The 24,805-nt window shown below is 38.7% G+C and overlaps 3 protein-coding genes across 6 annotated transcripts; 2 read left to right on the forward strand and 1 right to left on the reverse strand.

Annotated features, from left to right (window-relative positions):
* The first annotated feature begins 108 nt into the window (after positions 1-108).
* On the forward strand, positions 109-12,174 carry stk17b (serine/threonine kinase 17b (apoptosis-inducing)). The gene is made up of 7 exons (XM_067443809.1): positions 109-886; positions 3,388-3,600; positions 3,696-3,834; positions 4,035-4,161; positions 4,298-4,346; positions 8,891-9,070; positions 9,716-12,174. Exons 1-7 carry the CDS (start codon positions 768-770, stop codon positions 9,951-9,953), a joined length of 1,065 nt encoding a protein of 354 aa, XP_067299910.1. The 5' UTR covers positions 109-767; the 3' UTR covers positions 9,954-12,174.
* A 486-nt stretch (positions 12,175-12,660) lies between these two features.
* On the reverse strand, positions 12,661-16,567 carry c5h2orf69 (chromosome 5 C2orf69 homolog). Its single transcript, XM_067443810.1, is given in 3 exon segments — positions 12,661-14,889; positions 16,071-16,343; positions 16,345-16,567. Coding segments are annotated over 3 exon segments (1,038 nt in total). The 5' UTR covers positions 16,393-16,567; the 3' UTR covers positions 12,661-14,172.
* Positions 16,568-17,092: 525 nt separating this feature from the next.
* ftcdnl1 (formiminotransferase cyclodeaminase N-terminal like 1) lies at positions 17,093-22,161 on the forward strand. Of its 4 annotated transcripts, none has more exons than XM_067443811.1 (6): positions 17,093-17,235; positions 17,542-17,675; positions 17,830-17,925; positions 18,040-18,195; positions 19,899-20,087; positions 21,666-22,161. In XM_067443811.1, the coding sequence occupies exons 2-6, from the start codon at positions 17,561-17,563 to the stop codon at positions 22,097-22,099; spliced, it is 990 nt and encodes a 329-aa protein (XP_067299912.1). In that variant the 5' UTR covers positions 17,093-17,235; positions 17,542-17,560; the 3' UTR covers positions 22,100-22,161. The 4 variants fall into 4 exon arrangements, with proteins under 4 accessions (XP_067299912.1, XP_067299913.1, XP_067299914.1 ...); XM_067443812.1 differs by having other exon boundaries at positions 17,115-17,235; positions 17,518-17,675; XM_067443813.1 differs by having other exon boundaries at positions 17,153-17,235; positions 17,527-17,675.
* Positions 22,162-24,805: the final 2,644 nt, after the last annotated feature.

Raw genomic sequence — 24,805 nt, forward strand, 5'->3', positions numbered from 1 at the left:
TCTGTCTGTCTGTCTGTCTGTCTGTCTGTCTGTCTGTCTGTCTGTCTGTCTGTCTGTCTGTCGTACAATGGGCGAATTCTAACTACCACGATGATGACGTTGGTGGTGACGTAGTGCCTCACTTCTCGTGCTGGCATCAGAGCAGAATTTGAAACTGAAGAACACGGTGACGGAGAAGAGCTGAATCCCAGAATTGAAAAACAATTTACCTTAGCATGAACTAGCCAGGCGTGTTTACTCTCCACTTAGCTTCATTCAGAGTTTATCACAGATAGTTTGTCAGCTGAACTACAGCTGTTGTTCCCGTGAGAAGAGGAAGAGGGTGTCCGTTCTAACTTATCGTGATTGTGTTCTGCGTGAAAAGAAGCAGTCTATCGGTCGGTTTGTATTTTTAACTAAATGAGACGAATCAACATGTACGTTCATATAAATAAAGGGAAGAGTTTAATCCAGGAGTTTTAGCGGAATCTTTGAGGGCTAAATGAGCTAATCTGCGCTAGCTAGAGGCTCTTAGCATCAGTTATCGTCTTCAAACTCAACCGAACTCACTCCAGTTAAGCGCATTATTGTCAACACTTTCTGGATAACCGCGGCGCGAACTAAACTCACGTTCTGAAACCGTTTCACCGTTTACGGGGTGAACACCGTCAAGAGGCCGGTGGCAGTGTGAGTTTTCTTCCTGGTGGTGACTGAACATGAGCACAGTGCTGGTTAAGTGATACAGCAGTCTGCACTCTTCACTGGACAGTGGACACTCGCTGGTGGTGATGGCCCGGAGGAGGCTGGACAGTCGCAGCGGATCCTCTGCTCTGCTGTCAGAGATCCACACACACATCCACTCGGATCTTCTGGATGCCGTTTTTGACATGAGCAACGAACTTGGCAGGTGTGTACATACTCCTCGTTACCTCAAGTCTGTTTGTGTTTCCATCTTAAAATGCTTCATTTCATTATTATAATGAACATTATCATAATAAACTGTTCTCATATGCTGATTGATGAACAAAACAGTGACAGCTAAACTGATACTTAGTGCAGTGATGTAAATATGCATCGGTATGTTGTGGTTGTTCTGTCATACTTCTTGTTATTCTCTGATACAAAAGTACTGTCAGATGTTTTTGTCATCATACTCTTGTCTTTGTTCTACGCATTGTTTGTGTGCATAATATAATATAGATCGAATTTTTATAATTACAATATGAAATAACTGTTTTAATTTGAATATGTGTTAATGAATGGATTTTATTTCTGCGATTGTAAAGCTGAATTTTCAGCATTACTCCAGTCTCAGTGATCCTTCAGAAATCATCCTAATATGCTGATTTGGTGTTCAAGAAACATTTCTTCTTATTATCAATTATTGAAAACCGTTGTTCAGTTTAATATATATGTGGAAACCATGATTCTTTTTCAGGTTTTACTGATGAGTAGAAAGAACAGTATTTATTTGAAAAATAAATGGTTGGAAATGTTAAATATTTTTTGTTATCTTTGATCAAATAAATGCATCTTTGCTGAATAAAAACTGTAATTTTCATGTAATTGCAATACATTGCAATTGTAATAATTCATGTATTTAGTTGTAATATGTATCATATATTGCCATTTAATATATTGCAGTCCCAAATTATAAGCAGATATATGAACCTTAGGATAGATGTTTCCTTGGTTTCTTGTTTATTTTGTCACAGGGTGAGTAGGACTGAAGGTTGTCTGCTGTATAGAGTTGGAGTCTGTCCTGCTTCTGTATTATTCAGGATTGGAAAGGCCTTGCTCACTGAACTGTGACTAATGTGTGTGTGTGTGTGTGTGTGTGTGTGTGTGTGTGTGTGTGTGTGTGTGTGTGTGTGTGTGTGTCATTGCTAAAGCTCTACAGCAAAGCTTTTTGCAGGAAGGAAACCCATGTGGGAACCAGACCCAGTTTTGTGTCGTGCTGTAGATTGTACTGTGAATACTGAGAAAGAGGAAGTGATATTGGTCTCTTCCCCTTTCTCTTATACCTTATGCATGCAGCCATATTCGGGCAGTTTTTATGTGTTGTTTAACAGGAAATCACTTCACAGTTCACTAACAGTTTTAACTTGTCAGTGTGAATATGTTTTGTTGTTTGTTTCTATGGAGGAAGGTGCAGTTCTGTAGAAAGAATGTTTGAATACTGTGATATTTTTTCATGGGTTTTATGATTAGATGACTTGCAAGAGTTTTTTGGTCAAGTACATTTTTACGTCTAATGGAGAAACCTGGAAATATCTGGGATTTTTCCCTGGCCTGGGAAAGTCATGAAAATATTAAGAAGTCATAGAACTATCAATAGTGAATACTCATTCTACTCATGGGAGTTTTTTCATATAAATATACACCGTACAAAGGTTTTGAAGTTTTTTCGGAAGTAAAGAAATAATAGTTTTATCAGCAAGAAAGCATTACATTGTTTACAAGTAAAGACATTAAATGTAAATCAACAAATAAATGCTATTTGAACTTCCTATTCATCAAAGACTCCTGAAGAAAATTGCATGGTTTCCATGAAAATATTAAACAGCACAACTGTTTTGAACATTAATACTAAGAAATATTTCTCAAATCAGCATGTTGGAATGATTTCTGAAGGATCGTGTGACACTGGAAAATGATTGCAGAAAATTTGGCTTTGCCATCACAGGAAAAAAAATACACATTAAAATATACTGAAATAGAAAATAGATATTTTAAAGTGTAATATGTCACAATATTATATTTTTTACTTTATTTTTTGTTATATAAATGCAGGCTTGGTGAGCACATAAGACTATTTTAAAACATTTCTTTTCAACGATAGTTTATATTTTAAATTGAACTGTCCCCTTTGACTTGGATCCAAGATCTAACTCAATACATTATGCAATATTCATTACGGCTATACATTCAGTATGATATATCCTAAGACAAAGTATAACAAAATTGTTTATAAAGATAATAGGCAAAGTGATGGTCTACAGAATTGTGGGATTGATTTTGAGTATATGCTTGTGGCCTAATGTCTCACCTGTTCATGCTGTGACAGTAATTGCAGTTTTTAGAGAAAAGACTGGCCCACATCAGTCATCTAACCTGATATTAAATGGTGAGAACATCTAATGGAAGGTTTGACTCAGTTAATAACTATCTGTGTCAATAAGTGCTTTGGTGTAAATGAGAAAACTGCTATAGGTGTGACTGAGTGTGTGCACTGCACACTGACAGCTTTACAATACATCACAAGTATTTAAAACCCCAGGTATCAAAAATAACGGTACTTTTTTATTTATCTCTCAATTTCCAATGTCACATTTTGCCTTCTTTATACTCATTTAATTCTTTCTCTACCTCTTTTTTATCTTTGTGATCTCTGTTTGCCTCCTTCAGGGGGAAGTTTGCAGTGGTGAAGCGGTGTGTAGAAAAGTCCACTGGAAAAGTCTTCGCTGCTAAGTTCATCAAGAAGCGGCGGCGAGGTCGCGACTGCAGGGCGGAGGTCATTCATGAGATCGCCGTTCTGGAGGCAGCGAAGAACAACCCTCGTGTGGTGAACCTTTATGCTGTATATGAGACAGATCACGACCTCGTTTTAATGCTGGAATAGTGAGTGCTGTGATTAGATGCATCAGTTGCATGTCACTGTCCATGAAATGATGATTGGGTTTAGTACTAAGAATAACCCTGAATGTGTGTGTTAGTGCGGCGGGTGGAGAGATATTTGACCACTGTGTGTCAGAAGAGCTGCTTCCTGAAGGTCAGATCACCCGTCTGATCAGACAGATGCTTGAGGGCGTTCACCTACTCCACCAGAGCAACGTGGTCCACCTGGATCTGAAGGTTAGGTGCACGGCTGATTTTATTTTCATCATTGAACACATTTTGTCCTGCAATCCCAGCCTTTTACCTATGATCCGCTCTGGTTCAAATAAATATCACATGTCTCTTCTGTAAAGACATCTCATTTTTAATTTGATTATGTGCATTTCTTTTAAAAAGCACCAGTTGTATTTATTGAGACAATATTTTGTCTTATTCAGCCGCAGAATATTCTCCTGACCAGTCTAAGTCCAATGGGGGATATAAAGATAGTGGATTTTGGGTTGGCCCGCAGGTTAGGCTCTGCTGGAGAACTCAGAGAGATTCTGGGAACCCCTGAGTATGTTGGTAAGGTTCATTCAGTGTGATTCATCTTCAAATCAATCATCACATATCTTTGTGTTCATGGTCTCATGATAGAAGAAGAGTTCATGCTCAATGAAAGTGATGTATTTGGTTGTTTTGCTTTTGATCACATATCCAGCCCCTGAGATCCTGAACTATGAACCAATTACCACAGCAACAGACCTTTGGTGAGTTTTAATCTTTTTCATCAGGTGTTTCAATATACAAGGTTCCCACTGGATAAAAATGATGGAAATGTTTCTATTTATACAGTTTGTGGGAATTCATTGGTTGGGGATGTGAGAATTCTCAATGTTGTCTACTATATTCTGTTAAGTAAAAACAAAAATAAAGCGATACCCTACTGTTTAAAAGTTTGGGGTAAGACTATTTTGTTTTATCTTTTTGAAAAGCCAGCATTTATTTGAACAAAAATCAGTAATGTTGTGAACTGTTGTTTAACCTTATTCCTCAGTTGAATATTCAGCAGTATTTTTTTCAGTCTTCAGTGTCACATGATCCTTCAGAAATCCTTTGGTAGTCAATGTTTACTTCATATCAGAAGAATCTCATCCTGTATTCCCAATGTCATTACTTCCAACCAAAGAATAGTGTGTATATATATATATATATATATATATATATATATATATATATATATATATATATATATATATATATATAATCATGAAGTGGAACGAAATTTATTGGATATTTCATATTTCAAACTTATTTAACAAATCAAAAACTGAAAAATTACTTTCAGTGCAGCAAACTCTCCAGAAGTTCAGTGAGGATCTCTGAATGATCCAGTGTTGACCTAAATGACTAATGATGATAAATAGAATCCACTTGTGTATAATCAAGACTCCGTATAAATGCACCTGCACTGTGATAGTCTCAAGCCCTTTCACACTGCGATTCCGGCAAATAAACGGATAATGCGGCCTGGCATTTGTTCCCGGGCCGCTAGATTTGGTCCATTCATACTGCCAGCGAAATACCGTAATATGTGCGCTTTCACACACAACCCGTAATGGTCCCGGAACGAGTTGACAGGTGACATCCTGATGTGACGTATAATGGCGAGCGATCTCAGCCTCAGCGCGGATAGTAAGGAGCTCCGTGGTCTCGACTTGTGTCCAGTTTGTACACATTTCTGCTTGTTTAATTTTTAGTTTCTTTTGTATACGAACACTCTCTGCGTTTAAAACACCGACTAGCTCTTCTGGCACTGCAGGGTTGTATTATTGAAAAAACAAGCTCTAGGAGTCGCACGATAACTACGTACACGTTGCGGCATTAGTTTTGGCTTTTGTTCACACAGCGCTCGTTCCGGGTCGAATACCGCAATGTTACTAGGTCCCCGACCCGGGTTGAATTCGGTAATCAATGCCGGGACGTGGTTGCTTTCATACAGAAGGCCACCCCGCAATGTTCCGGGAATATTGCGGGTCCGACGTGCAGTGTGAAAGGGGCTTCAGAGGTCCGTTTAAAGTGCAGATAGCATCATGAAGAACAAGGAACACACCAGGCAGTTCCGAGATACTGTTGTGGAGAAGTTTAAAGCCGGATTTGAATACAAAAGATTTCCCAAGCTTTAAACATCCCAAGGAGCACTGTGCAAGCGATAATATTGAAATGTAAGGAGTATCAGACCACTGCAAATCTACCAAGACCTGGAAGTCCCTCTAAACTTTCAGCACATACAAGGAGAAGACTGATCAGAGATGCAGCCAAGAGGCCCATGATCACTCTGGATTAACTGCAGAGATCTACAGCTGAGGTGGGAGACTCTGTCCATAGGACAACAATCAGTCGTATACTGCACAAATCTGGCCTTTATGGAAGAGTGGCAAGAAGAAAGCCATTTCTGACAGATATCCATAAAAAGTGTCGTTTAAATTTTGCCACAAGCCACCTGGGAGACACACCAAACATGTAGAAGAAGGTGGTCTGGTTAGATGAAACCAAAATTTAACTTTTTGGCAACAATGCAAAACGTTATTTTTGTCGTAAAAGCAGCACAGCTCATCCCCCTGAACACACAATCCCCACTGTCAAACATGGTGGTGGCAGCATCATGGTTTGGGCCTGCTTTTCTTCTGCAGGGACAGGGAATATGGTTAAAATTGATGGGAAGATGGATGGAGCCAAATACAGGACCATTCTGGAAGAAAACCTGAAAGTCTGCAAAAGACCAGAGACTGGGACGGAGATTTGTCTTCCAACAAGACAATGAATGATCCAAAACATAAAGCAAAATCTACAATGGAATGGTTCAAAAATAAACATATACAGGTGTTAGAATGGCCAAGTCAAAGTCCAGACCTGAATCCAATCGAGAATCTGTGGAAAGAACTGAAAACTGCTGTTCACAAACTCTCTCCATCCAACCTCACTGAGCTCGAGCTGTTCTGCAAGGAGGAATGGGCAAAAATTTTAGTCTCTCGATGTGCAAAACTGATAGAGACATACCCCAAGCAACTTACAGCTGTAATCGCAGCAAAAGGTGGTGCTACAAAGTATTAACTTAAGGGGGCCGAATAATTTTGCACGCCCAATTTTTCAGTTTTTGATTTGTTAAAAAAGTTTTAAATATCCAATAAATTTCGTTCCACTTCATGATTGTGTCCCACTTGTTGTTGATTCTTCACAAAAAATTACAGTTTTATATCTTTATGTTTGAAGCCTGAAATGTGGCAAAAGGCCGCAAAGTTCAAGGGGGCCGAATACTTTCGCAAGGCACCTCATTCGACCGATCCATGCAGGCACTAATGAGGATCTATCTATATATATATAGCCACAGGGTTTAATATGGATTCGTATGTCTATATGTTTTATACTCTTATAGTGGCTGTCGTATAAATACACCACATAGACATGCATTATTTTAGTATTGAGTTAAAAATCTTCATTTGTGTTCTACTGAAGAAACAAACACACCTACATCTTGGATGCCCTGGGGTTAAGTAGATAAACATCAAATTTTCATTTTTGGGTGAACTATCCCTTTTAGAAAAAATAATAATTATGGAATGTATTTAGTTCAATAAAACACATGTACTGTAAGTGGTGATGGTGTTAATGATTTACCTCAGACATGAGCGAGAGTGAGCTTCTGTGCATCGCGCTCAGACTGTAGAGAATGTACTCAGTGTAAACACGCACTTTTCTTTCGACCTAGAGTCTAATAAAAGTTCAACAGAAAATATGGTAGCTTGTATGTAATAACTGCTCTTTTGGTTTAGAATAGTAATATTAATGTTAACCATTTGCTTTACCTATTAATGTTTGCTGCTGCATCCTTTACGAATATGGCTTATCTCAATTTCTCCAACTAAGGGCTGCCACTGAGCAAACAGAAAATGTGCGCTGCGTTAATAAATGAATGCCGTTAAAATTAATTTGCGTTAATGCGTTATTAAAGGGTTAGTTCACCCAAAAATGAAATTGATGTTATTAATGACTCACCCTAATCTCGTTCCACAACCGTAAGACCTCCGTTCATCATTGGAACACAGATTAAGATATTTTATATTTTAGTCCCAGAGCATAATGCAGTCAATGCACACTTTACTGTCCATGTCCAGAAAGGGAATAAAAACATCATCAGAGTAGTCCATATGTGACATCAGTTGGTTGATTAGAATCTCTTGAGCATCGAAAATACATTTTGGTCCAAAAATATTAAAAAACTATGGTTTTATTCAGCATTGTCCTCTCTTCCGTGTTCCTCCAAAAAGATTCAAATGGTGTGAATCGATCAATGATTCAGATCGGCAATGTCCCGTGATTTCAGCAGTTCAGAACGCGTCAAACCGCCAAACTGCTGAAATCACGGGACATTGGCGACCCGAAGCATTGATCGATTCACTGATTTATTAACCGTTTGAATCTTTTTGGAGAAACACGGGAAGAGAGGACAATGCTGAATAAAACCATAGTTTTTGATATTTTTGGACCAAAATGTTTTCGATGCTTCAAGAGATTCTAATCAACCAACTGATGTCACATATGGACTACTCTGATGATGTTTTTATTCCCTTTCTGGACATGGACAGTAAAGTGTGCATTGACTACATAAGGCTCTGGGACTAAAATATAAAATATCTTAAACTGTGTTCTGATGATGAACGGAGGTCTTACGGGTGAGGAATGACATTAGGGTAAGTCATTAATAACATCAATTTAATTTTTGGGTGAACTAACCCTTTAACGCATTGGGGGGGGGGGGGGGGGGTGAAATGCTGTTTCATGCATACAGAGCTTTTTACACTGTTAAAGACTTGGATTCCCATCCTAAACTAGACAAAGTTTCAAAAACTAATGTTGGACGTTTGATGGAGTATTTCTGTGTTAAAAATACTCCTTCCGGTTTCTTACAAGTTTCGGAGAGTTTTTTTCGAGTATGGGTCGACTTGACGTTAATAGACCGGAAGGTCCTTGTATGGGCCACATGGGCTCTTCTCCTCGTAAGGGTGCGCGCGCGTGTGACTAGCGCGCGAGAGGAAATGCACGGCCGTAAACACTGCTCTCGGCTGCAGATCCAGTTAAGACCAGACAGAAGCAGTAGCTGGGTGGTTTAACCCCTGCAGCCAAAACAAGACTTTGATACTACTCAATTTGATACTAGAGTCAAACAACTTTGTGCTAATAAAGGATATTACATGTTCATATATGTTTTTGTTTGTGTCAAAGATTAAACTGATTGTGTATCCATTGACTTCAGGAGTGTGGGTGTGATCGCCTATATGCTGGTGACAGGAGAGTCTCCCTTCGCTGGCGAGGATAAACAGGAGACCTTCCTAAACGTATCCCAGGTGAACGTGGATTACAGCATAGAGGCCTTCTCACGGGTGTCTGAGCTGGCTGTCGACTTTATCCGGAAACTGCTGGTCAAAACACCAGAGTGAGTCTGTCCTTGAGTGACTGACATTTCAGGCACTTAGAGGAAGTGAAGTTTGTTTGCCAAGCTCAGTTTGTACTGTGCAAAATTGCGTACTGCTTCTAAATAAAGAACCGTACAATAAGTGCTACGTAATACCCTTCCCCACTTCTAAAACCGTAATTATTCTGGGTCATATGGTTTTATTATGCATTACAGAGTCTTAGAAATGAAGTCGTTGCAAACATTTAAATAGGCTTAAAAATTAACTGATCAAATGATCACTCTTTTATGGCTCAAAGTATTCAGATATTGACTTTCTCCATTCCCAAAGATTGTATAACTGTTGGCTATCACAAAGTATAAAGTCCAGGATTCATTTTCTTTTCATTTGTCTTCAAACATGTATTCACAAGACAAAAAAGACAAAACAATTGAGAATAAATGAAGTCAAAATAGACTGTTTAGCAAAAATTGAAGCAAAGAGGTTTGGTTGTTCTAAATAGAGTTATGATTTGATTTTACATTTGCACTGGTTGTCATAAACTAATTGAGGTTCTTTGGTTTTATTACTATTCTTAATTATAGTTTCTGTGTAATAGTTTCAGATTAGTTTCCACTCAGCCACATATCAAAGTCCTTGACATGAATTCTCCCCTCCTTTTTCAGAGATCGTCCCAGTGCAGCCGACTGCATGACCCATCCCTGGCTATGGCTCCACTATCCAGGTTCTGATCCAATCCCTATGACCCCACGCACTCCCCGGGAAAGGAGTTTCGGGGGGAAGTGTTCCGCGCCACCAGAGGATCCTGAAGATAAAGAGAACATTCTGGACTCACCACATGCCAAGAGGTTTCGTTTTGAGGAGGACATGTCAGCCACGGCTGACAGTGACCACTTATGCTGATCACGAAGGGAAATGCACTTGCACTGAATAGCATAGTCACAATTTTGGTCCTCGAGTACATTCCCACACACAGCACCAGCAAACATGCTTCTTTTTCACCATCCTTTGGTTGACCAAAGATGATCTTTTTACAAAAGGGTAATATTATTACTATAATAGTGAGAATCTAAATATCTATGTTGCTGTCCTGTCCCGAGATTTCTTTGTTTTTCCTGTCATATTTGGATTTTAAATTATTAATTTGAATATATTTTTATTTTAATTGCCATTCAGAATCAATTTAATGTTCTGCAGATCTTAGCCCATATTAATCTCGACACTAATTCCATTACTGCACTTAAAGCGACAATAAGGGATTTGAAAGAGACAGATGCTTGAGAGCAGCAGGGCATTCAGTGGTTTTTTAATTCTGCTTTAATGAAGGATGTGTTCAGGCAAACTAATCTCAGTCTTTGTTCTGTTTGTCTCAGTGTCAGAGGGAGTTCTAGTTGTTTGATTAGACCTTGTTCATTCAAAAACACCTTATAAAACTATCTCTGTTGAAAAGGTTCAGTACAGGAATGCCCTCGGTTTTTGGGTGTGTTTTGTCTCGCATCCTCTCCTTTCGTGTGGTATTGACACATTAGTGGGCTCCGTAAAACTGTGACTCAACACACACGCACAACACGCCCTGGATTACACAAATATGTGTTTGTATTGGTAACAGAACTTCCTTCTAGAGAATGACTAAAGAAATGCAGGAAAGCACTTAAACCCGCTATTATGTGTTTCTGTGACTAAAATATGAGAAAATATTCGTAACAGCATAAGATTTAGTAAATCAAGTCTTATCTAATGATTTTTAAATAATTCTTGTTTTAAATATTTCCTTTTTTATCGCCAACGTATTGTATAATAAACTTTTTATTAAGTACCATCCTAGCATTCCCCTACGGCAGGCGGCTAATATCTCAATGCCTGCGATTGCCTATGATATACATGATCTTAAAATGTCAGTTTTTATCTATGCACCAATCTGAGGTAATTCAGGGTTTTGTTACCTTTTTGTACATGTGTTTTTAAGCTAATGCCATTAACTGATGAAGGTTTCAGTACTCATTTGTTCTGAGCCTTATTCTCAGGGTTAGCTGTAACTGCAGTTTACTGGTGTATATTTCTCGAGTGCCTTTGTGTGCATTTTTTTTTTTTTTTGTCTATGCTTAAGCCACACAGCCTCACTTGATCTCATGTAATACCAGTGCAGCACATTTATGCGGATGTATTATTATCAATGTTTAACATTCTTAATTACCTTTCTTAATAGTCCTAATTACCATACTGGTACACCCTTTAAACTGATGGCCTGGTGTATTTAAAGTAAATTATTTGAATGGAATCCATGGTTTTGGTAATGGGGATGCATATATGCAATGGGTTTTAGAAAGGAAAACAGTGTTAAAGTTAATATATATAGGGTATTTGGATATGTAGGGCATGAAAATATGGGCTCTGGATGGCCGTTAATGTTGAAATTATATGGTTTATGGACGGTTTGGTTGTAATGAAAATATGCAGTGTGAATTCTGGAATGAAGGCAAATGAATGTTATTGTGGTGGAAAATAGTTTTATAGAAGATGATTCTGCACATCAGATAGTTTGCAGTAATGCAACGTATGATGGCTAGCGGAAAAATATAACTAAGCACAGCTGAGGGTTTATTGGTTTATTATAATTGAAAGCTTTTCTGAGCGGCTGTTAGAACTGGAAATGTTAGTATTGCAGAGTTCAGTCTTGGAGGTCGAGCTTTAAAGCTTGTTGTTCTGTTTAAAGGGGTGTGAAGAGCTCATGTGTGTTTGTGTGCTCAGGGCCTTACGGTTTCCCAGAGATGTCACCAGTCTGCAATCATAATAGAGCTATTGTCTCCTAAGACGAAAGGCTCTTGTCACGGTCGTGTGCTCACTGTATGCTGTCATCTTAAAGGAAAACATGAATCTATTCCTTGCCTGGAAAACGGCCTCAATTACGTCTAAGGGCCATGAGGTATTTGAAGCTGGAATTCAATAGAGAATAGGCCAGGCTGTGGAGTGCATTTCAGAGCAGTTACTGTGGTATTTGCAGAAAGCTTGTGTAAAAAGCTTTGTAAAGACACTTTAAGGGATAAACTTGGTTGATGTACCACAATAAATGACGTTCAATTGAATTACAAATTCACAAATTCTAATAAAGCCATTGAAAGTCTAAAATTGTAAAGGATATACACTTAATATCGATTTTCTATATTGTTGTTTTTGACCAATAACAAAACATCCCTCATTGTTTGATTGAAATAATAACAAAGGTAAATCTTAAATTTATTAGCACAGACACCTGTCAGACTTGAAAACATTCATATACTTCTGACCTCCCCACCCAAAAAAAACTTGAATAAGTTTCATAAACATTTCATGAAGTTCAAGGATAGTAAAGACAAAGAAAAAATCTGTAACTGAAATCCGTCAAATAATTTTAACTTAATTTGTATGCCTTTATTCATTCTAACACACGTGTATATATATATATATATATATATATATATATATATATATATATATATATATAAAATTTTCTTTTCTTATGTTCTCTTAAACCTTGATGCCAGCTGTAGAATGATGTACCTTTTCCTGTTTTATTTCATGTTGAATCAACTTGAATTGCATTATTTAAAGTTCTAATTAAACAGCTCACTGAAACATTTCAACATTTTTATTGGATTACATCAGCACGGAATGACTATGAAGCAGGAAGTACATTCATCACATTACATTGAGGATATTACAAAATCTGCATATTTATTAGTATATGATATAGTCAATACAGCAAATAAACCAAATAAAGTGCGCCACCTAGTGTATAGTCTTCTGAGATTCAATACTAAAATAGTTTTAGGTACTAACCATTACTCGGTCAATAAAACATTAAGACTGAGTCAGTAAATAAAATAATTCTAACCAAAAATATATTCTATACAATAGATTTCAACGGAAGATCCTTAGATTCTTTGATTTGATTATCAAATAAAAGCAATACCAACTATTGAACACAAACACAGAACATATTTGAGATCATAAACCAATGTAATCATGAAATACAGTTTGAGGCTGTAACATTGCTCTTTAGTGGATTTGCTTGTCTGCAATGTTTTTAGTATATATTTCTTAGCAAGGAAAGAAATTGTTTTACATTCAAGAGCATCCATATCTAATTGGGGATATACTTGAACTGAAAAATCAAGCTTATTACTTTAACAACTTAAAAACAAATGAGTAATAATAATAGTTCATTTCTCCTTTCTTGGGAAATGAGAGCCCTTTAATATAAGGAAATGATGGTTTTACTAACATATCTGCATTCCAAATAGACTGTAAAACAAGTATCCTACTATATTAGACAAAGATGTTGGTAGATGCAACTGGCAAACAATAAGGCTTAATGTCAGGCAGCTAAATGCTTTACAAGTTTGGTCATTAAAGGTTTAGTTCACCCTAAAAAAAGTAAATTCTGCCATCATTTACTCACCCTCATGTCCAAATAAGACTTCTATTAGTCTTTGAAACACAAAAATAAAGATATTTTTAATGAAACCTGAGAGGTTTCTCTCCCTCCATTTAAAGTCCAGGTGACCCAAACTTAGATGATCCAAAAAGGTCGTAAATGTGTCACAATGAATACATATGAATCAAGCAGTTGTATCCAAGTCTTGTGAAGAGATATGAGAACCAATGAGGTTCGTTCTAAGGCATGATGAACGCACATTAAGCGCACATGAACTACTGTGTTTACCATATGTGATGCGCTCTATTTATGTGTTTATATGTAAATGAAATCCTAAAATCAATCTGTTCATCATATAAAGTACTCATAACTCATCACACTTTCTTCATATGGATTAATTTTACACCTTTTTGGATCTAAGGTTTGATCACCTGGACCTTCGATGGAAGGACAGAAACCTCAGGTTTCATTAAAAATATCTTCATTTGTGTTTCAATGATCAACCAAAGTCAAGCGGGTTTGGAACGACATGAGGGGAAGTAAACGATGACAGTATTTTTCTGTGAACTATCCATTTAAGCTTCAACGTTCTCCTATTTATGAGTGTTGAGTAGGCAAACCCAAAGCTTTAACTACTACGTCAGTCCAATGCAAAGCTGTCTGCTTTGCAAAGAATACACTTCATGTTAAGACTTAGATTGAGAACAGTCAGAACTCCTGAATGATTCGGAAGTGATTCTCAATGGACGCCGGCTCCTCCTCGAAGTGCAGTTTCTGGCTCAGGCAAGCGCCCAGATCCTCCAGAGTCTTAATAAAGCGCTGGTGCTCTCGCCCAACCCATGCCCTCATCGGGTCTCTTACCTCATACGGAGTGACATGAGCATGGACAGCCACCCCACTGGAGGCCAGCTCACCCAGAGCACATTTATCGGTCACCCACGTCTCGCTGCCACCAGGGTGTCCTCCATCCAGCCAGTACATGTCTGAGACACTGTCCAGAAACAGCCTTAGTTCTGGGTCTGCTCGAGCTCCAGCCAGCTCATACACTATTTGATTGAGAACAACACATCCTTTACTGAAGCCCACTATGGTAAGGGTGAAACCTGCTGGAAGGGGTCCCGGGGCGGCTGTACCACTAAGAGGGGGTAAAGGATTTGGGATACCAGCCCGCTGCATGCCATGACCCAGGAGTGCCCTCAGGTGGCGAATGGCTCCATAGTCTGGAGAGTGTTCTGGTGCTCCAAATAGGTTGCTCTCTACAAAGTTCTGATAGCAGCTGAACTTGTGTAGGTACATGCATGATGCACGGACTACCCAGATATGGCAGCCAGGAAAACGGTGGCCCAGGATGAGGGCAACATGCTCCAGACTCCACGACTGCCATGGGGCAGCGTCAGGCTGGAGGGCCATTTCCTGCTGAAAGTCCTGGATAGTAGATAAGATTGAGAAGTTGAGAAAAGGGGATGAATAGTCAAGAGTAAAATACATTTTTATCAACTCGGTCTCAACATGTATTTAATAGAAAAACTATCGAAAAGGGTTCTCATGTCCATCCCTTTATGACCACCATGTACCCATCCTCTGATGGCTACTTCCAGCAGGATAATGCACCATGTCACAAAGCTTGAATCATTTCAAATTGGTTTCTTAAACATGACAATGAATTCACTGTACTAAAATGGCCCCAACAGTCACCAGATCTCAACCCAATAGAGCATTTTTGGGATGTGGTGGAACGGGAGCTTTGTGCCCTGGATGTGCATCCCACAAATCTCCATCAACTGCAAGATGCTATCCTATCAATATGGGCCAACATTTCTAAAGAATGCTTTCAGCACCTTGTTGAATCAAAGCCACGTAGAATTAAGGCAGTTCTATGAAGGCGAAAGGGGGTCAAACAAAGTATTAGTATGGTGTTCTAATAATCCTTTAGGTGAGTGTATATTCACTATAGTAATTTACATGACTTGTGAAAATATTATTAATTTCTATGACTCACGATTTTTAAATTATCTGATAATTCCAAGTTTTCCATTACTTGAATTAAGTATATTCAAGCATTTACTAATATTCTTCTATAAAACAACAGTAGAACTAAATGTGAATGTCTTTGCTTGTATCTAAAACTGAAAAACGTTCCATTTATCAAGACATAATTCTACAGCTGTAACCTGTTCAAATTTTTGGGGTCAGTATGGTTTTTATTTTGAATGAAATTAATACTTTTATTCAGCAAGGATGCATTACAAAGACCCAAATAGAAGCAGAACGGTTCTATTTCAAATAAATGTAGGTCTGTATGGTGTTAATATGTGTCGTGGGCCTGTTTTCAATGTCTCCAACGAAAACCTAAATATAGAGGTACATCTCAGGCGCAAAAGAAGCTAAACTGTATCAAATGACTTTAGTGAAAGCCTCTCTAACGCTCAAATGCTTATTTATTTAATAAGAGGACCAAATCATACAACGTATAAACAATATCTAATTCCTGGCACAGTTGAGAGCTTTATTAACATTGTTTTAAAGTAATTTAATTAGGAGGGCATGAGGACCATTTATGCAGTCGTGGTACCATGACAGGAGCAGGATGCATGGCATGTACCAACCTGAATGTCTCCAGGAAAAAACACTACGTGTTCATTTCCATTCTGTAGGCTTTCTTTGTCGCATCGTCTCTGCGTGTTCGTGGCTGGTCTTAAGAGCAGAACATCATTTACGCGGTTTTGCTCATAACCGGCTACTGAAGTCAGGCGGAGCAGCCCGGGCGCAGCAGCAGATGTCCCGGGTGGGCACAGACCCGCAGCGGTGGTCATTTTCCTCGCTATAGCGGCTAGCGATAAACAAGCCACAACTGATCTAATACTTCCCATAAGCAAAGGGATTATGAAGAGGCGACTGCACGACCTGCAGTGTTAATATCGAAACCATCCCTGCAAAACAAGCGCAAAAAGTAACGACGCATGATCAACAACTATTATCCTGCGTTCAGGATAATCCGGTGGACATTCGGTCGTAATTTTTTTAATCTTAAAATGAACCAAACGCATAAGGACAATGTATGGTTTATATTTGTTTATATTAAACGCCGCCAAGTGGCACTTTAGGGGAGCGTCAAAACTTGACAACGATGCGCATGCGCGGAGTCAAGGCTCATTCGTGAACAGCAGTGCTGATACATAACGCATTTGGATTGACTGCGTGAATTGAACGCCTTGTAGTGATTCATGCGGCAGAACAATGTTTAATCCAATGCCCAAAAAGTTTTGTTTTAAACTTTAGGGGCGGAATATAAATACTATGGAATCTTGACTCATGTCGGGTCAGTCGGTTCTTTTGAACAACTCGCGTCAAAGAACCGGTTCAAAAACTATGTAGAATATGACGTAGCATCAACATGTCCCCACGTTCTGACGTGGCATTACATACAATGTTCTTTAGGCTCGTTTTGTATTTTGTCGTACTTTTGTCAATTTGTTGCAGCTAGCTCATAAAACAAGTTGTTTAACCTAAATTTATAATACTAATCTATTTGCTAAATACAATTGTATAATAAATTGTTTTGCTAGCGTGTAAACGAGTCGTAAACAACTGTGCAATAATACGTTTTATTTTTTCAGACCGTTTTTGTAACACTGATTCATTGAGAAGTTTCGACTCAATAGAACAATTCGTTAACGAGTCGGACGATCGGACGTCGCTATAGCGGAAACAGCTGTGAGCATGTGTGCTGCAGGACTTTCACGCTTTCAAGTAAAGTGCATGAGAATCAAGGTACACGATGTTTGTGCAAATGTGATTACAAGTCAGACAGTTATGAAAGGTATTAGTAAATTATCAACGCTGCCTCCTAGTAGCCTATGATAAACTTTGGACTATTGGAAAGAAACCGATCGATATCAATGGGGCATTGTGTTTACAACTATTCTGCCCTGAAAGTTAATTCCTTTTGTGGAAAATATATCGAACACGTATAGAACATGGTCATGACATTTCTGTCAGCTAAATGTTCTAACTTGGACTGTTAAATATTGTGTGAATATTCTGTGGCTCGAGTCACCACAGATTTGCGGTCCGTAGGTCTATGCTCTCTTGAGGGATGTCCTGCTCTGCTCTTGGTCGAAGGCTGGTTGCATGTCTCCTGAACATCTCGGAAGCTCGGAGAAGAGACCTGGTGGAGACAGTGGCTAGATCAGCCATCACTGACACACATGGTGAGAGTGAGACAGACCGACTGAATCTAAATGTGCTTATTAATTACTTCTAAACCAAATAATATTTCAAAGTAGCCATTAAACATCTGAAGACATAGGAATCTTTTCGTTGTATGTTATTGTGGCAAAACGGTCCAAATCTCTCCTTCTTAAGGAAAAAAGCGTGAAGGCATCACAGTGCTGAACATCTTCAATGATGTTGACTACAATCGCTCTGTCATCACTATTGTTGCAAGCATTGACCTAATAAGTGAGTTGCCTGCTTGTCTTTCCAGTTGTTTTTAATAAATGTCCAGTTGCTGAGAACAATTGGTTTGTGAGTCATTTTACAAAAGAGACTTCTCTTTATTGTTGTTAATTTCAGGGGAGGCTGTATTGTCTGCTTGTGAGCGTGCATACTCTCTAATTGACATGAATGCCCATGAGGGCACCCACCCATGTATGGGTGCAGTGGATCTGGTGCCTCTCTATCCACTGGGGGAGGAGGTGGGTCTTGAAGATTGTGGAAAAGAGGCCCAAGGTATGTGGCTACGTATACATGTATAGAAGAAATGTTAAAATGCATTCTCTAAATATTCACTTTACAAAGTACAAACGGTGTCAAAGAAACAGTATCAAAAGAATCTTAAAGAAAGTGTATGTAAGATTGTGGCTAAAACTGGTATTGCAGGTGGATCCCCTCTTCCCCTCCCCTCATATCTTGAGGTTGCCAAGTTTGTAGCTGCAGCTGTGGTAACTAGAGCAGATCCGGCAACCCGGATGCTGAAACGCTACTGACTTCGTGATTGGTAGATAGGTGAAGGGTCAAAACACAACATGTCAACATCAACATCAGTTGAGGGCTGCAACAAGAACTTTTAAATGACAATATCCTGGCCGCACTACTGTTGTCAGGGATATAAGTATTTGAAATTAACATGATTTCTTAAAGGTGTCATGAACTGGCTTTATATATATGCTCTCTCCAAACGCTGGGTTTTGATGGGCGTGCCGCACTGGAGACTTGGAAGTAAACAACTAGGATTGAATAATATTTGCATTTTTAATGAGCTTCAGCTCCCCTGTCAGTTCAGTGACATGAGAGAGGAGAGAATGGGGGAGAAGCGGCAACTGATTATCTTGATCACAGGGCTCGTAAACGTCTTTATCAAACAAACACAATGTTTTATTTATCATCGACCCGTGATTGATTGGACTATTATTTTATATTACACAAAGCCTGTGAAATCGGAGATATAAGCGCTAACCGTGCGCACACATACACGTTCGCCGCGCGCGCGCCCTTCGGATGTCAACTATCAATAGCGGATGTCAATAGCAGAATAAGAACGGAATTTAATGAGATTCATCGGCCTGCCGACAGGCTTTGCAAGCCCTGGCCCATACGTGTCTGAGTCCAGCATACTAAAGGTATGCTCTATTAGACAAGTACACATAAAGAAAACAATCTATAACAATGCAGTACTATATATAAAAACACGTTTTACTCACCCAAGTGTGTTGGACCATTCCTTTTGGATCCAAATCCAGCATCGACCAGAGATTTGTTTACAAACGATTCCGCAGAGAAATGAAGTGAATATGTCTTCCCCAGGTGAGCTGGAACTTCATTAAAAATAAAGTTCAACCACACATTCCTAATATTAGGATCAGAAGGAAGCTTATGCAGTGACTGTGTTCTTCCACAACCAGGAATAGCTCAATATCTTAATCTTCCTCGGCATGTTTATTGTTGTTGACCAGCTAGCGCGAGCCCTCATGAGTCTGTGGGCGGGGCTACTGGATTAGACGCGCTGTAGATTTTGTAGAGGCGGTGTTTTGTCGCGCAGTGACGTCAGTATGAAGCACAGGACCGTTTGCTGAGCCTGGTGTCTATAAAGGCTTTTCTTTGAATAACAAGAAAGTTTTCAGCTCTGAAACTTAGAGGATATTCTTATATTACCATGACCTTTTATATATCAAAAACTCAAGGGAAAGCTGATTCCTCAATTCATCACCCCTTTAATGTCTAGTGATACATCAGGACCATTTTATGATTCATTGAAATACATTTCTTACATACAGTTACTTTAAAGTATAAATAATTAAGCTATTTTGGGCTCAGCATGCTATTATTGATGGAGCACACTATTATTCTACAAAAGCATTTATTTATTTTCAAATGTGAATGTCATTTTGTTCTTGTCTTTATGCATATCAACTGCTGTTTTCTTTCTTGTTTAGCATTAGCAGCAGCTCTGACGGAACGAGTGGCAGGTACCAGTGCTTTTTTGTTTGGCTGGGCAGATTCTCCTAAGCGTCGAGGCCTGGCTCAAAGGAGGAAGGAGATTGGCTGGTTCAAAAAGGCCAAAGATATGTCAAGCATCCAGCCAGATGTAGGTCCACAGGTCACGAGGAGATACGGCATTACAGGTTATTTTCCTTGATCTGCATTCACAAAATATAGAAACAGAAAATTAAACGGCAAGGTAGAGTTTGCTTCAAAGCAACAGAGCACCACTGGGTTCTGGAAGTAAAAAAAAACAAAACAAATGCTTCAAGAAAGATACATTTTTATTTGAGCGTATATGCTTAAATAATGTTAAAATAAAGCTAAATTCTAAAGGAATTGACAACTATGTTTTATATTGTTTGCAGTGCATCATGTAATAGGGGTGTCCCCGACTAAGGATTTACACATTTGAATCAGAATTGTCGAATCTCTCTGTGGTGTGTGAATGGGTTGGGAGGGGAATGACACTAGTCAGCAGGAGGGTAATGCTGCATTCATGTGCACTCGGAATTATCGTAAATACGAGTTTCCTAGGTTAAAAAAAAATCACATTTTTACAGTCTATAGCCCTATTCGGACTGGATTAGTTTAACATGGGGACATGGGGGTAAAGTCATTTTACCTCAGGAGGACGTCTGTAATATTAATGGCCAATTCGCACGGGATAAGACATCTCAGTAAAACTAGCAGAAGTGGGAGGAGTAACTCGCTTTACGCACCTCCTTGACGTCATGTGCGTATGACGTTGCCGTTATAACGTGAGCAAACACAACCTGAGCGCCAGTCTGAACTCCGTCTCCAATATATATGTGTTTTAATAAACAGTTAGGTCCAGTCTAACGATTATGATTGGATTATGTTGGTAATAGACACTTTCCTAGAGCTAAAATGTGTTGTGCCTCTAATAAGTGCTTTTGATCTTCTTTTTGCTTTAAATGATATGCGGAAAATACTGGACATTTTCCACAGATTTGTCCCACCACCTACAACACAACCGAATGCTTCAAGCGCCTCCATGGTCGCAAAAAGTGCTCTTTTTTAACTTTTAAACAGGAAATGACGGAATTTTACCATACATTTTTACAGCAGGTCTATTCGAACGGGATTAGTATTACCTGAGGTAATTTTTCCGGACCTTTTTACAGAAGGTAAAAGTCTCGGTAATCTTTACTGACATTCTCCGTAATGATTACCGAGATGGCACATTCGGACGGGACTAAAATCACCGAGAACCTCTGGTAATAATTACTTTACCCCCACGTCCCCATGTTAAACTAATCCAGTCCGAATAGGGCTTAAGATATCGATGCATCGACTATTCGGGGTCACCCCAAAATTGTAGTTTATTCCCTAAGAATAAAACAGTTTATTTGTTTGGTTCATCATAAAAATGTTTAAGTTTATATATATATATATATATATATATATATATATATATATATATATATATATATATATATATATATATATATATATATATATATATATATATATAACCTGAATGGTGTTTTGGTTATCTGTGCTTGCAATGTAGGAGCAGAAACCTTTCAGGTTTCATGAAAAATATCTTAATATATGTTTTAAAGATTATAGATTTGGAACAACATGAAGGTCAGTAAATGATGACAGATTTTTTTACTTTAAGAGAGTGTTTCAATAATTTGAATCACTATTTGACCTTGACTAAACAAAACGAGTAACAGCTATTGGTTCTGCAGGTGTTGGCACCAGCCCCTACGTCATGAACTGTAACGTGACCATCGGAACCCAGGATCTGGCCCTGGGCCGGATTGTTGCTTTAGGAATCCGTGAATCCAGTTCTGGTGGTATCCCTGGAGTTCAGGTCATGGCCTTGCCACATGAAGGTGCTGTAGAGATCGCTTGCAATGTGGAAAGTGTTGAGGGTGGTCCTCCTTCATCTTATGCTGAGGAACAATGGCCAAGCTTTGCCATTGGAGGGCAACACTTCTGTCATGCTCCAGCCTCTCTAATCACAGCACGTGTAGCAGAGCTGGCTAGAAACCATGGAGTGGCCGTCAAGGGTACGGCCCTGGTGGGCTTTACCCCACGCGAGTGCCGTAGACTGGCAGAGGGAGCGCTCTCAAATGGCATTGGAGAGTTCTGGAAAGAGCTGCAGCATGTACACATGTGAACAAGCCAACAACTTCCAACACTGTGTTAACTAAACTGCAATCAAATAAAAAGTTAATTATAGGGAATTTGTTGAGTTACCAATTCTACATATATATTAAGTACAGTGCTTAAAGGGATAGTTAACCCAAACATGAAAATTCTGTTATCATTCACTCACCCTTATGTTGTTTAAAACCTGTATTTTTTACTTCTGTGGAACACAAATATATTTTAAAGGCTGTTGGCCACCAAACAGTTTTGGTTAGCATTGACTTCCATTGTATGGACAAAACAATTCTCAAAAAAATCTTCTTTTGTGTTTAACAAAACAGTCATACAGGTTTGGAATGACATGAGGGTGAGAGTAAATTACATAATTTTCATTTTTGTTACAATGTCATTTCATCCAAGCCTTTAATAATAGAAGAGTCTTGCTAAAGGGTAATTAAATGTAACAAATCATGTAAAATTAAACATTTTTATCAACCTATAAAAATTGTCTTTAGTCTTTCAAACAACTGAGAGGATTACATTCAAACTATTATATGCAAAATCACCTGTCAAGTTTATAATGTATATTACAAAAGCATATGAGAGCCAAAATGGACGACTACTGGGTCTCAAGATTACTCATTTAACAGTTTATATCTATTGCTAAAATTATAAAAAATATCAGTCAATAATCCAATACGGTAGTGGAAGTCTCTGCCGCCAAACCTGCTAGTGAAATCCGAGGCAGGCTAGATAGCTTGGATCGTGGCCTTCCTCTGTAGCCACTTTGCCTCAGTCTGCAGACTGACGGTCTCTTCAAAGTTGGAGAGGCCTTTTACAGCCTTTCTCCACTGAGGTCTGTCTGAGGCGGTAGCTTCCCAAAAGTCTGGGTTGATTCTGATTGTCTTGTGATCACTTTGGAAGTGTCTGTTTATCTAAGGTGGGGTCTGTCTGTTGGTCTCGTTCCTTTTGACAGCTCGCCATACAGGAGATATTACGGAATGCGTCCATCTTCTGTTCGGACGACATGACCAAGCCATCAAAAGCATCTTTACTTGAGAAGGGTAAACATGGAAGGCATCCCTGCTCTCTCAATGACGGTGCATTTGAGGGTCTGGTCCTGCCATATACTGCCCAGAATGCGACGGAGGCAGCGGATTTAAAACGTCTACTTTTTTTGCCAAGCATGCAGAGTCTATAACTCGCTGCTTGACCTCACAACGCAAGACTTATAGACCTGGATCTGGGTAGACTCTTATACAGAGAGTGTGGGCTAATGAAAAGCTGTCAGTCTAAAAATGGCTGTGATAGCCTTCCCAATTCACCTGCTCATTTCAATGTCAAGATCGAGTGAGTAGAGGATCCCAGTTACACAAAGGTGTGTACAACCTCGAATACATAGTCAGAGATTGAGATGCTGGGTGGAGGATTTACATCTTGTCCCATGACTCTTGGCTGATGGTGAGCCCAAACTCTTGGCATGTTGTGCTGATGTGATTCATCATCTGTCGCAGATCCTCAGTGGAATGACAGCTGCATTATCAGCAAACTAGAGGACTCTCAAACCCTTAATAAGGACTCTGGTCTTTGCTCTTAGTCTAGAAAATATAATATGTGATTCATTTTGGATGACTACAGGCACTCACTTATTTAACAGTTCATCTATTGTCAAAATTATATTTATGGAAAGGTCAGTCAAGAATAGAAAATTATTGAGAATGTGCAAATCATAATGCATAGTTCATTTATAAAATAAAAAAATAAAACATATGTTTGTCAAAACAAACACGTTGAAGGATGTTCTCTAACTTGGTTTGAGAAGTTTTTTTTTTTCTCCCAGTTGGATTGATGTTTATTCTCTGTAGCATAAAGTGGGAAGTATTTCACTCAGTTCCCTGATCATTCCGATTCAATTTCAGTGAGTGAAGAACCAATGTATACTCTTGTACGGTGTGTCTCTGACGGACAGCATGTTTCTCCCTGTTCTCGGAAAAGTGGATGCATCGAAAACATCCGGTGGTGTGGGTTTTCCAGGAAATGCATGTACTCACTGGACCTCTGCTTCTTGTAAATACTGCCATGTATTGTGCACATAATTTTTTGACACATCAATGTGATATTCAAATGACGTGGATTTGAAAATGTAGCCAGCAAGTTTTCAGTGAAGTGATTGGATGTCCATGAGTGTGTGTCAGTGTTTTTAGTTATAATATTCCAATCAACCAAAGTTATGTCAGATGTGATGATGTGCAGAAGGGGTGAAGAATGTTTAATTTTTGGCTGGAGATTTCTAAATGCTTTTTGCATAGTTAATTATTATTTTACATATAATATTGGTTTATTAGCTTGGAGTAACTATTTAAGTGCATCTTAAATGGGTAATATTCAATTGTGCTTTGCTATTTCTGTTGCTTTTAGAGCAGTTCTGTGTAAAAGGTATTTTGTGATTGTAAGGGATTTAATGCCATAATTTGGGTTTATACTGCATATCCTCCATACTTGTTCATTACAAATGTTATGTTCTGCTCATGTGTATATAATTATAAAAGGCTAATTAGGTCCGTGCAGTTTGACCAACCATAGATGATGTCATTCAGAGAATTATGGATGTCAGTGCTGGAACATTCATGAGATTTAGTGCTTGAAGAAGGAAAACATCTCTTATATACTGTATGCATTGAATGAGTTTCAGGGTGAGCAAGTACAGACAGCAACAGGAATTCTAATTTTACGA

The sequence above is a fragment of the Pseudorasbora parva genome, chromosome 5 (genome assembly GCF_024679245.1).
Source record: "Pseudorasbora parva isolate DD20220531a chromosome 5, ASM2467924v1, whole genome shotgun sequence".
Lineage (NCBI taxonomy): Eukaryota > Metazoa > Chordata > Actinopteri > Cypriniformes > Gobionidae > Pseudorasbora > Pseudorasbora parva.

Coding starts and splice junctions, on each gene's coding strand:
- stk17b (XM_067443809.1), top strand. CDS start 768: ATGGCCCGGAGGAGGCTGGACAGTCGCAGCGGATCCTCTGCTCTGCTG. Junction 3,835..4,034: donor TGGTCCACCTGGATCTGAAG/GTTAGGTGCACG, acceptor TGTCTTATTCAG/CCGCAGAATATTCTCCTGAC. Junction 4,162..4,297: donor GGGAACCCCTGAGTATGTTG/GTAAGGTTCATT, acceptor TCACATATCCAG/CCCCTGAGATCCTGAACTAT.
- ftcdnl1 (XM_067443811.1), top strand. CDS start 17,561: ATGTCCTGCTCTGCTCTTGGTCGAAGGCTGGTTGCATGTCTCCTGAAC. Junction 17,926..18,039: donor TGCAAGCATTGACCTAATAA/GTGAGTTGCCTG, acceptor TGTTAATTTCAG/GGGAGGCTGTATTGTCTGCT. Junction 18,196..19,898: donor TTGTGGAAAAGAGGCCCAAG/GTATGTGGCTAC, acceptor TTTCTTGTTTAG/CATTAGCAGCAGCTCTGACG.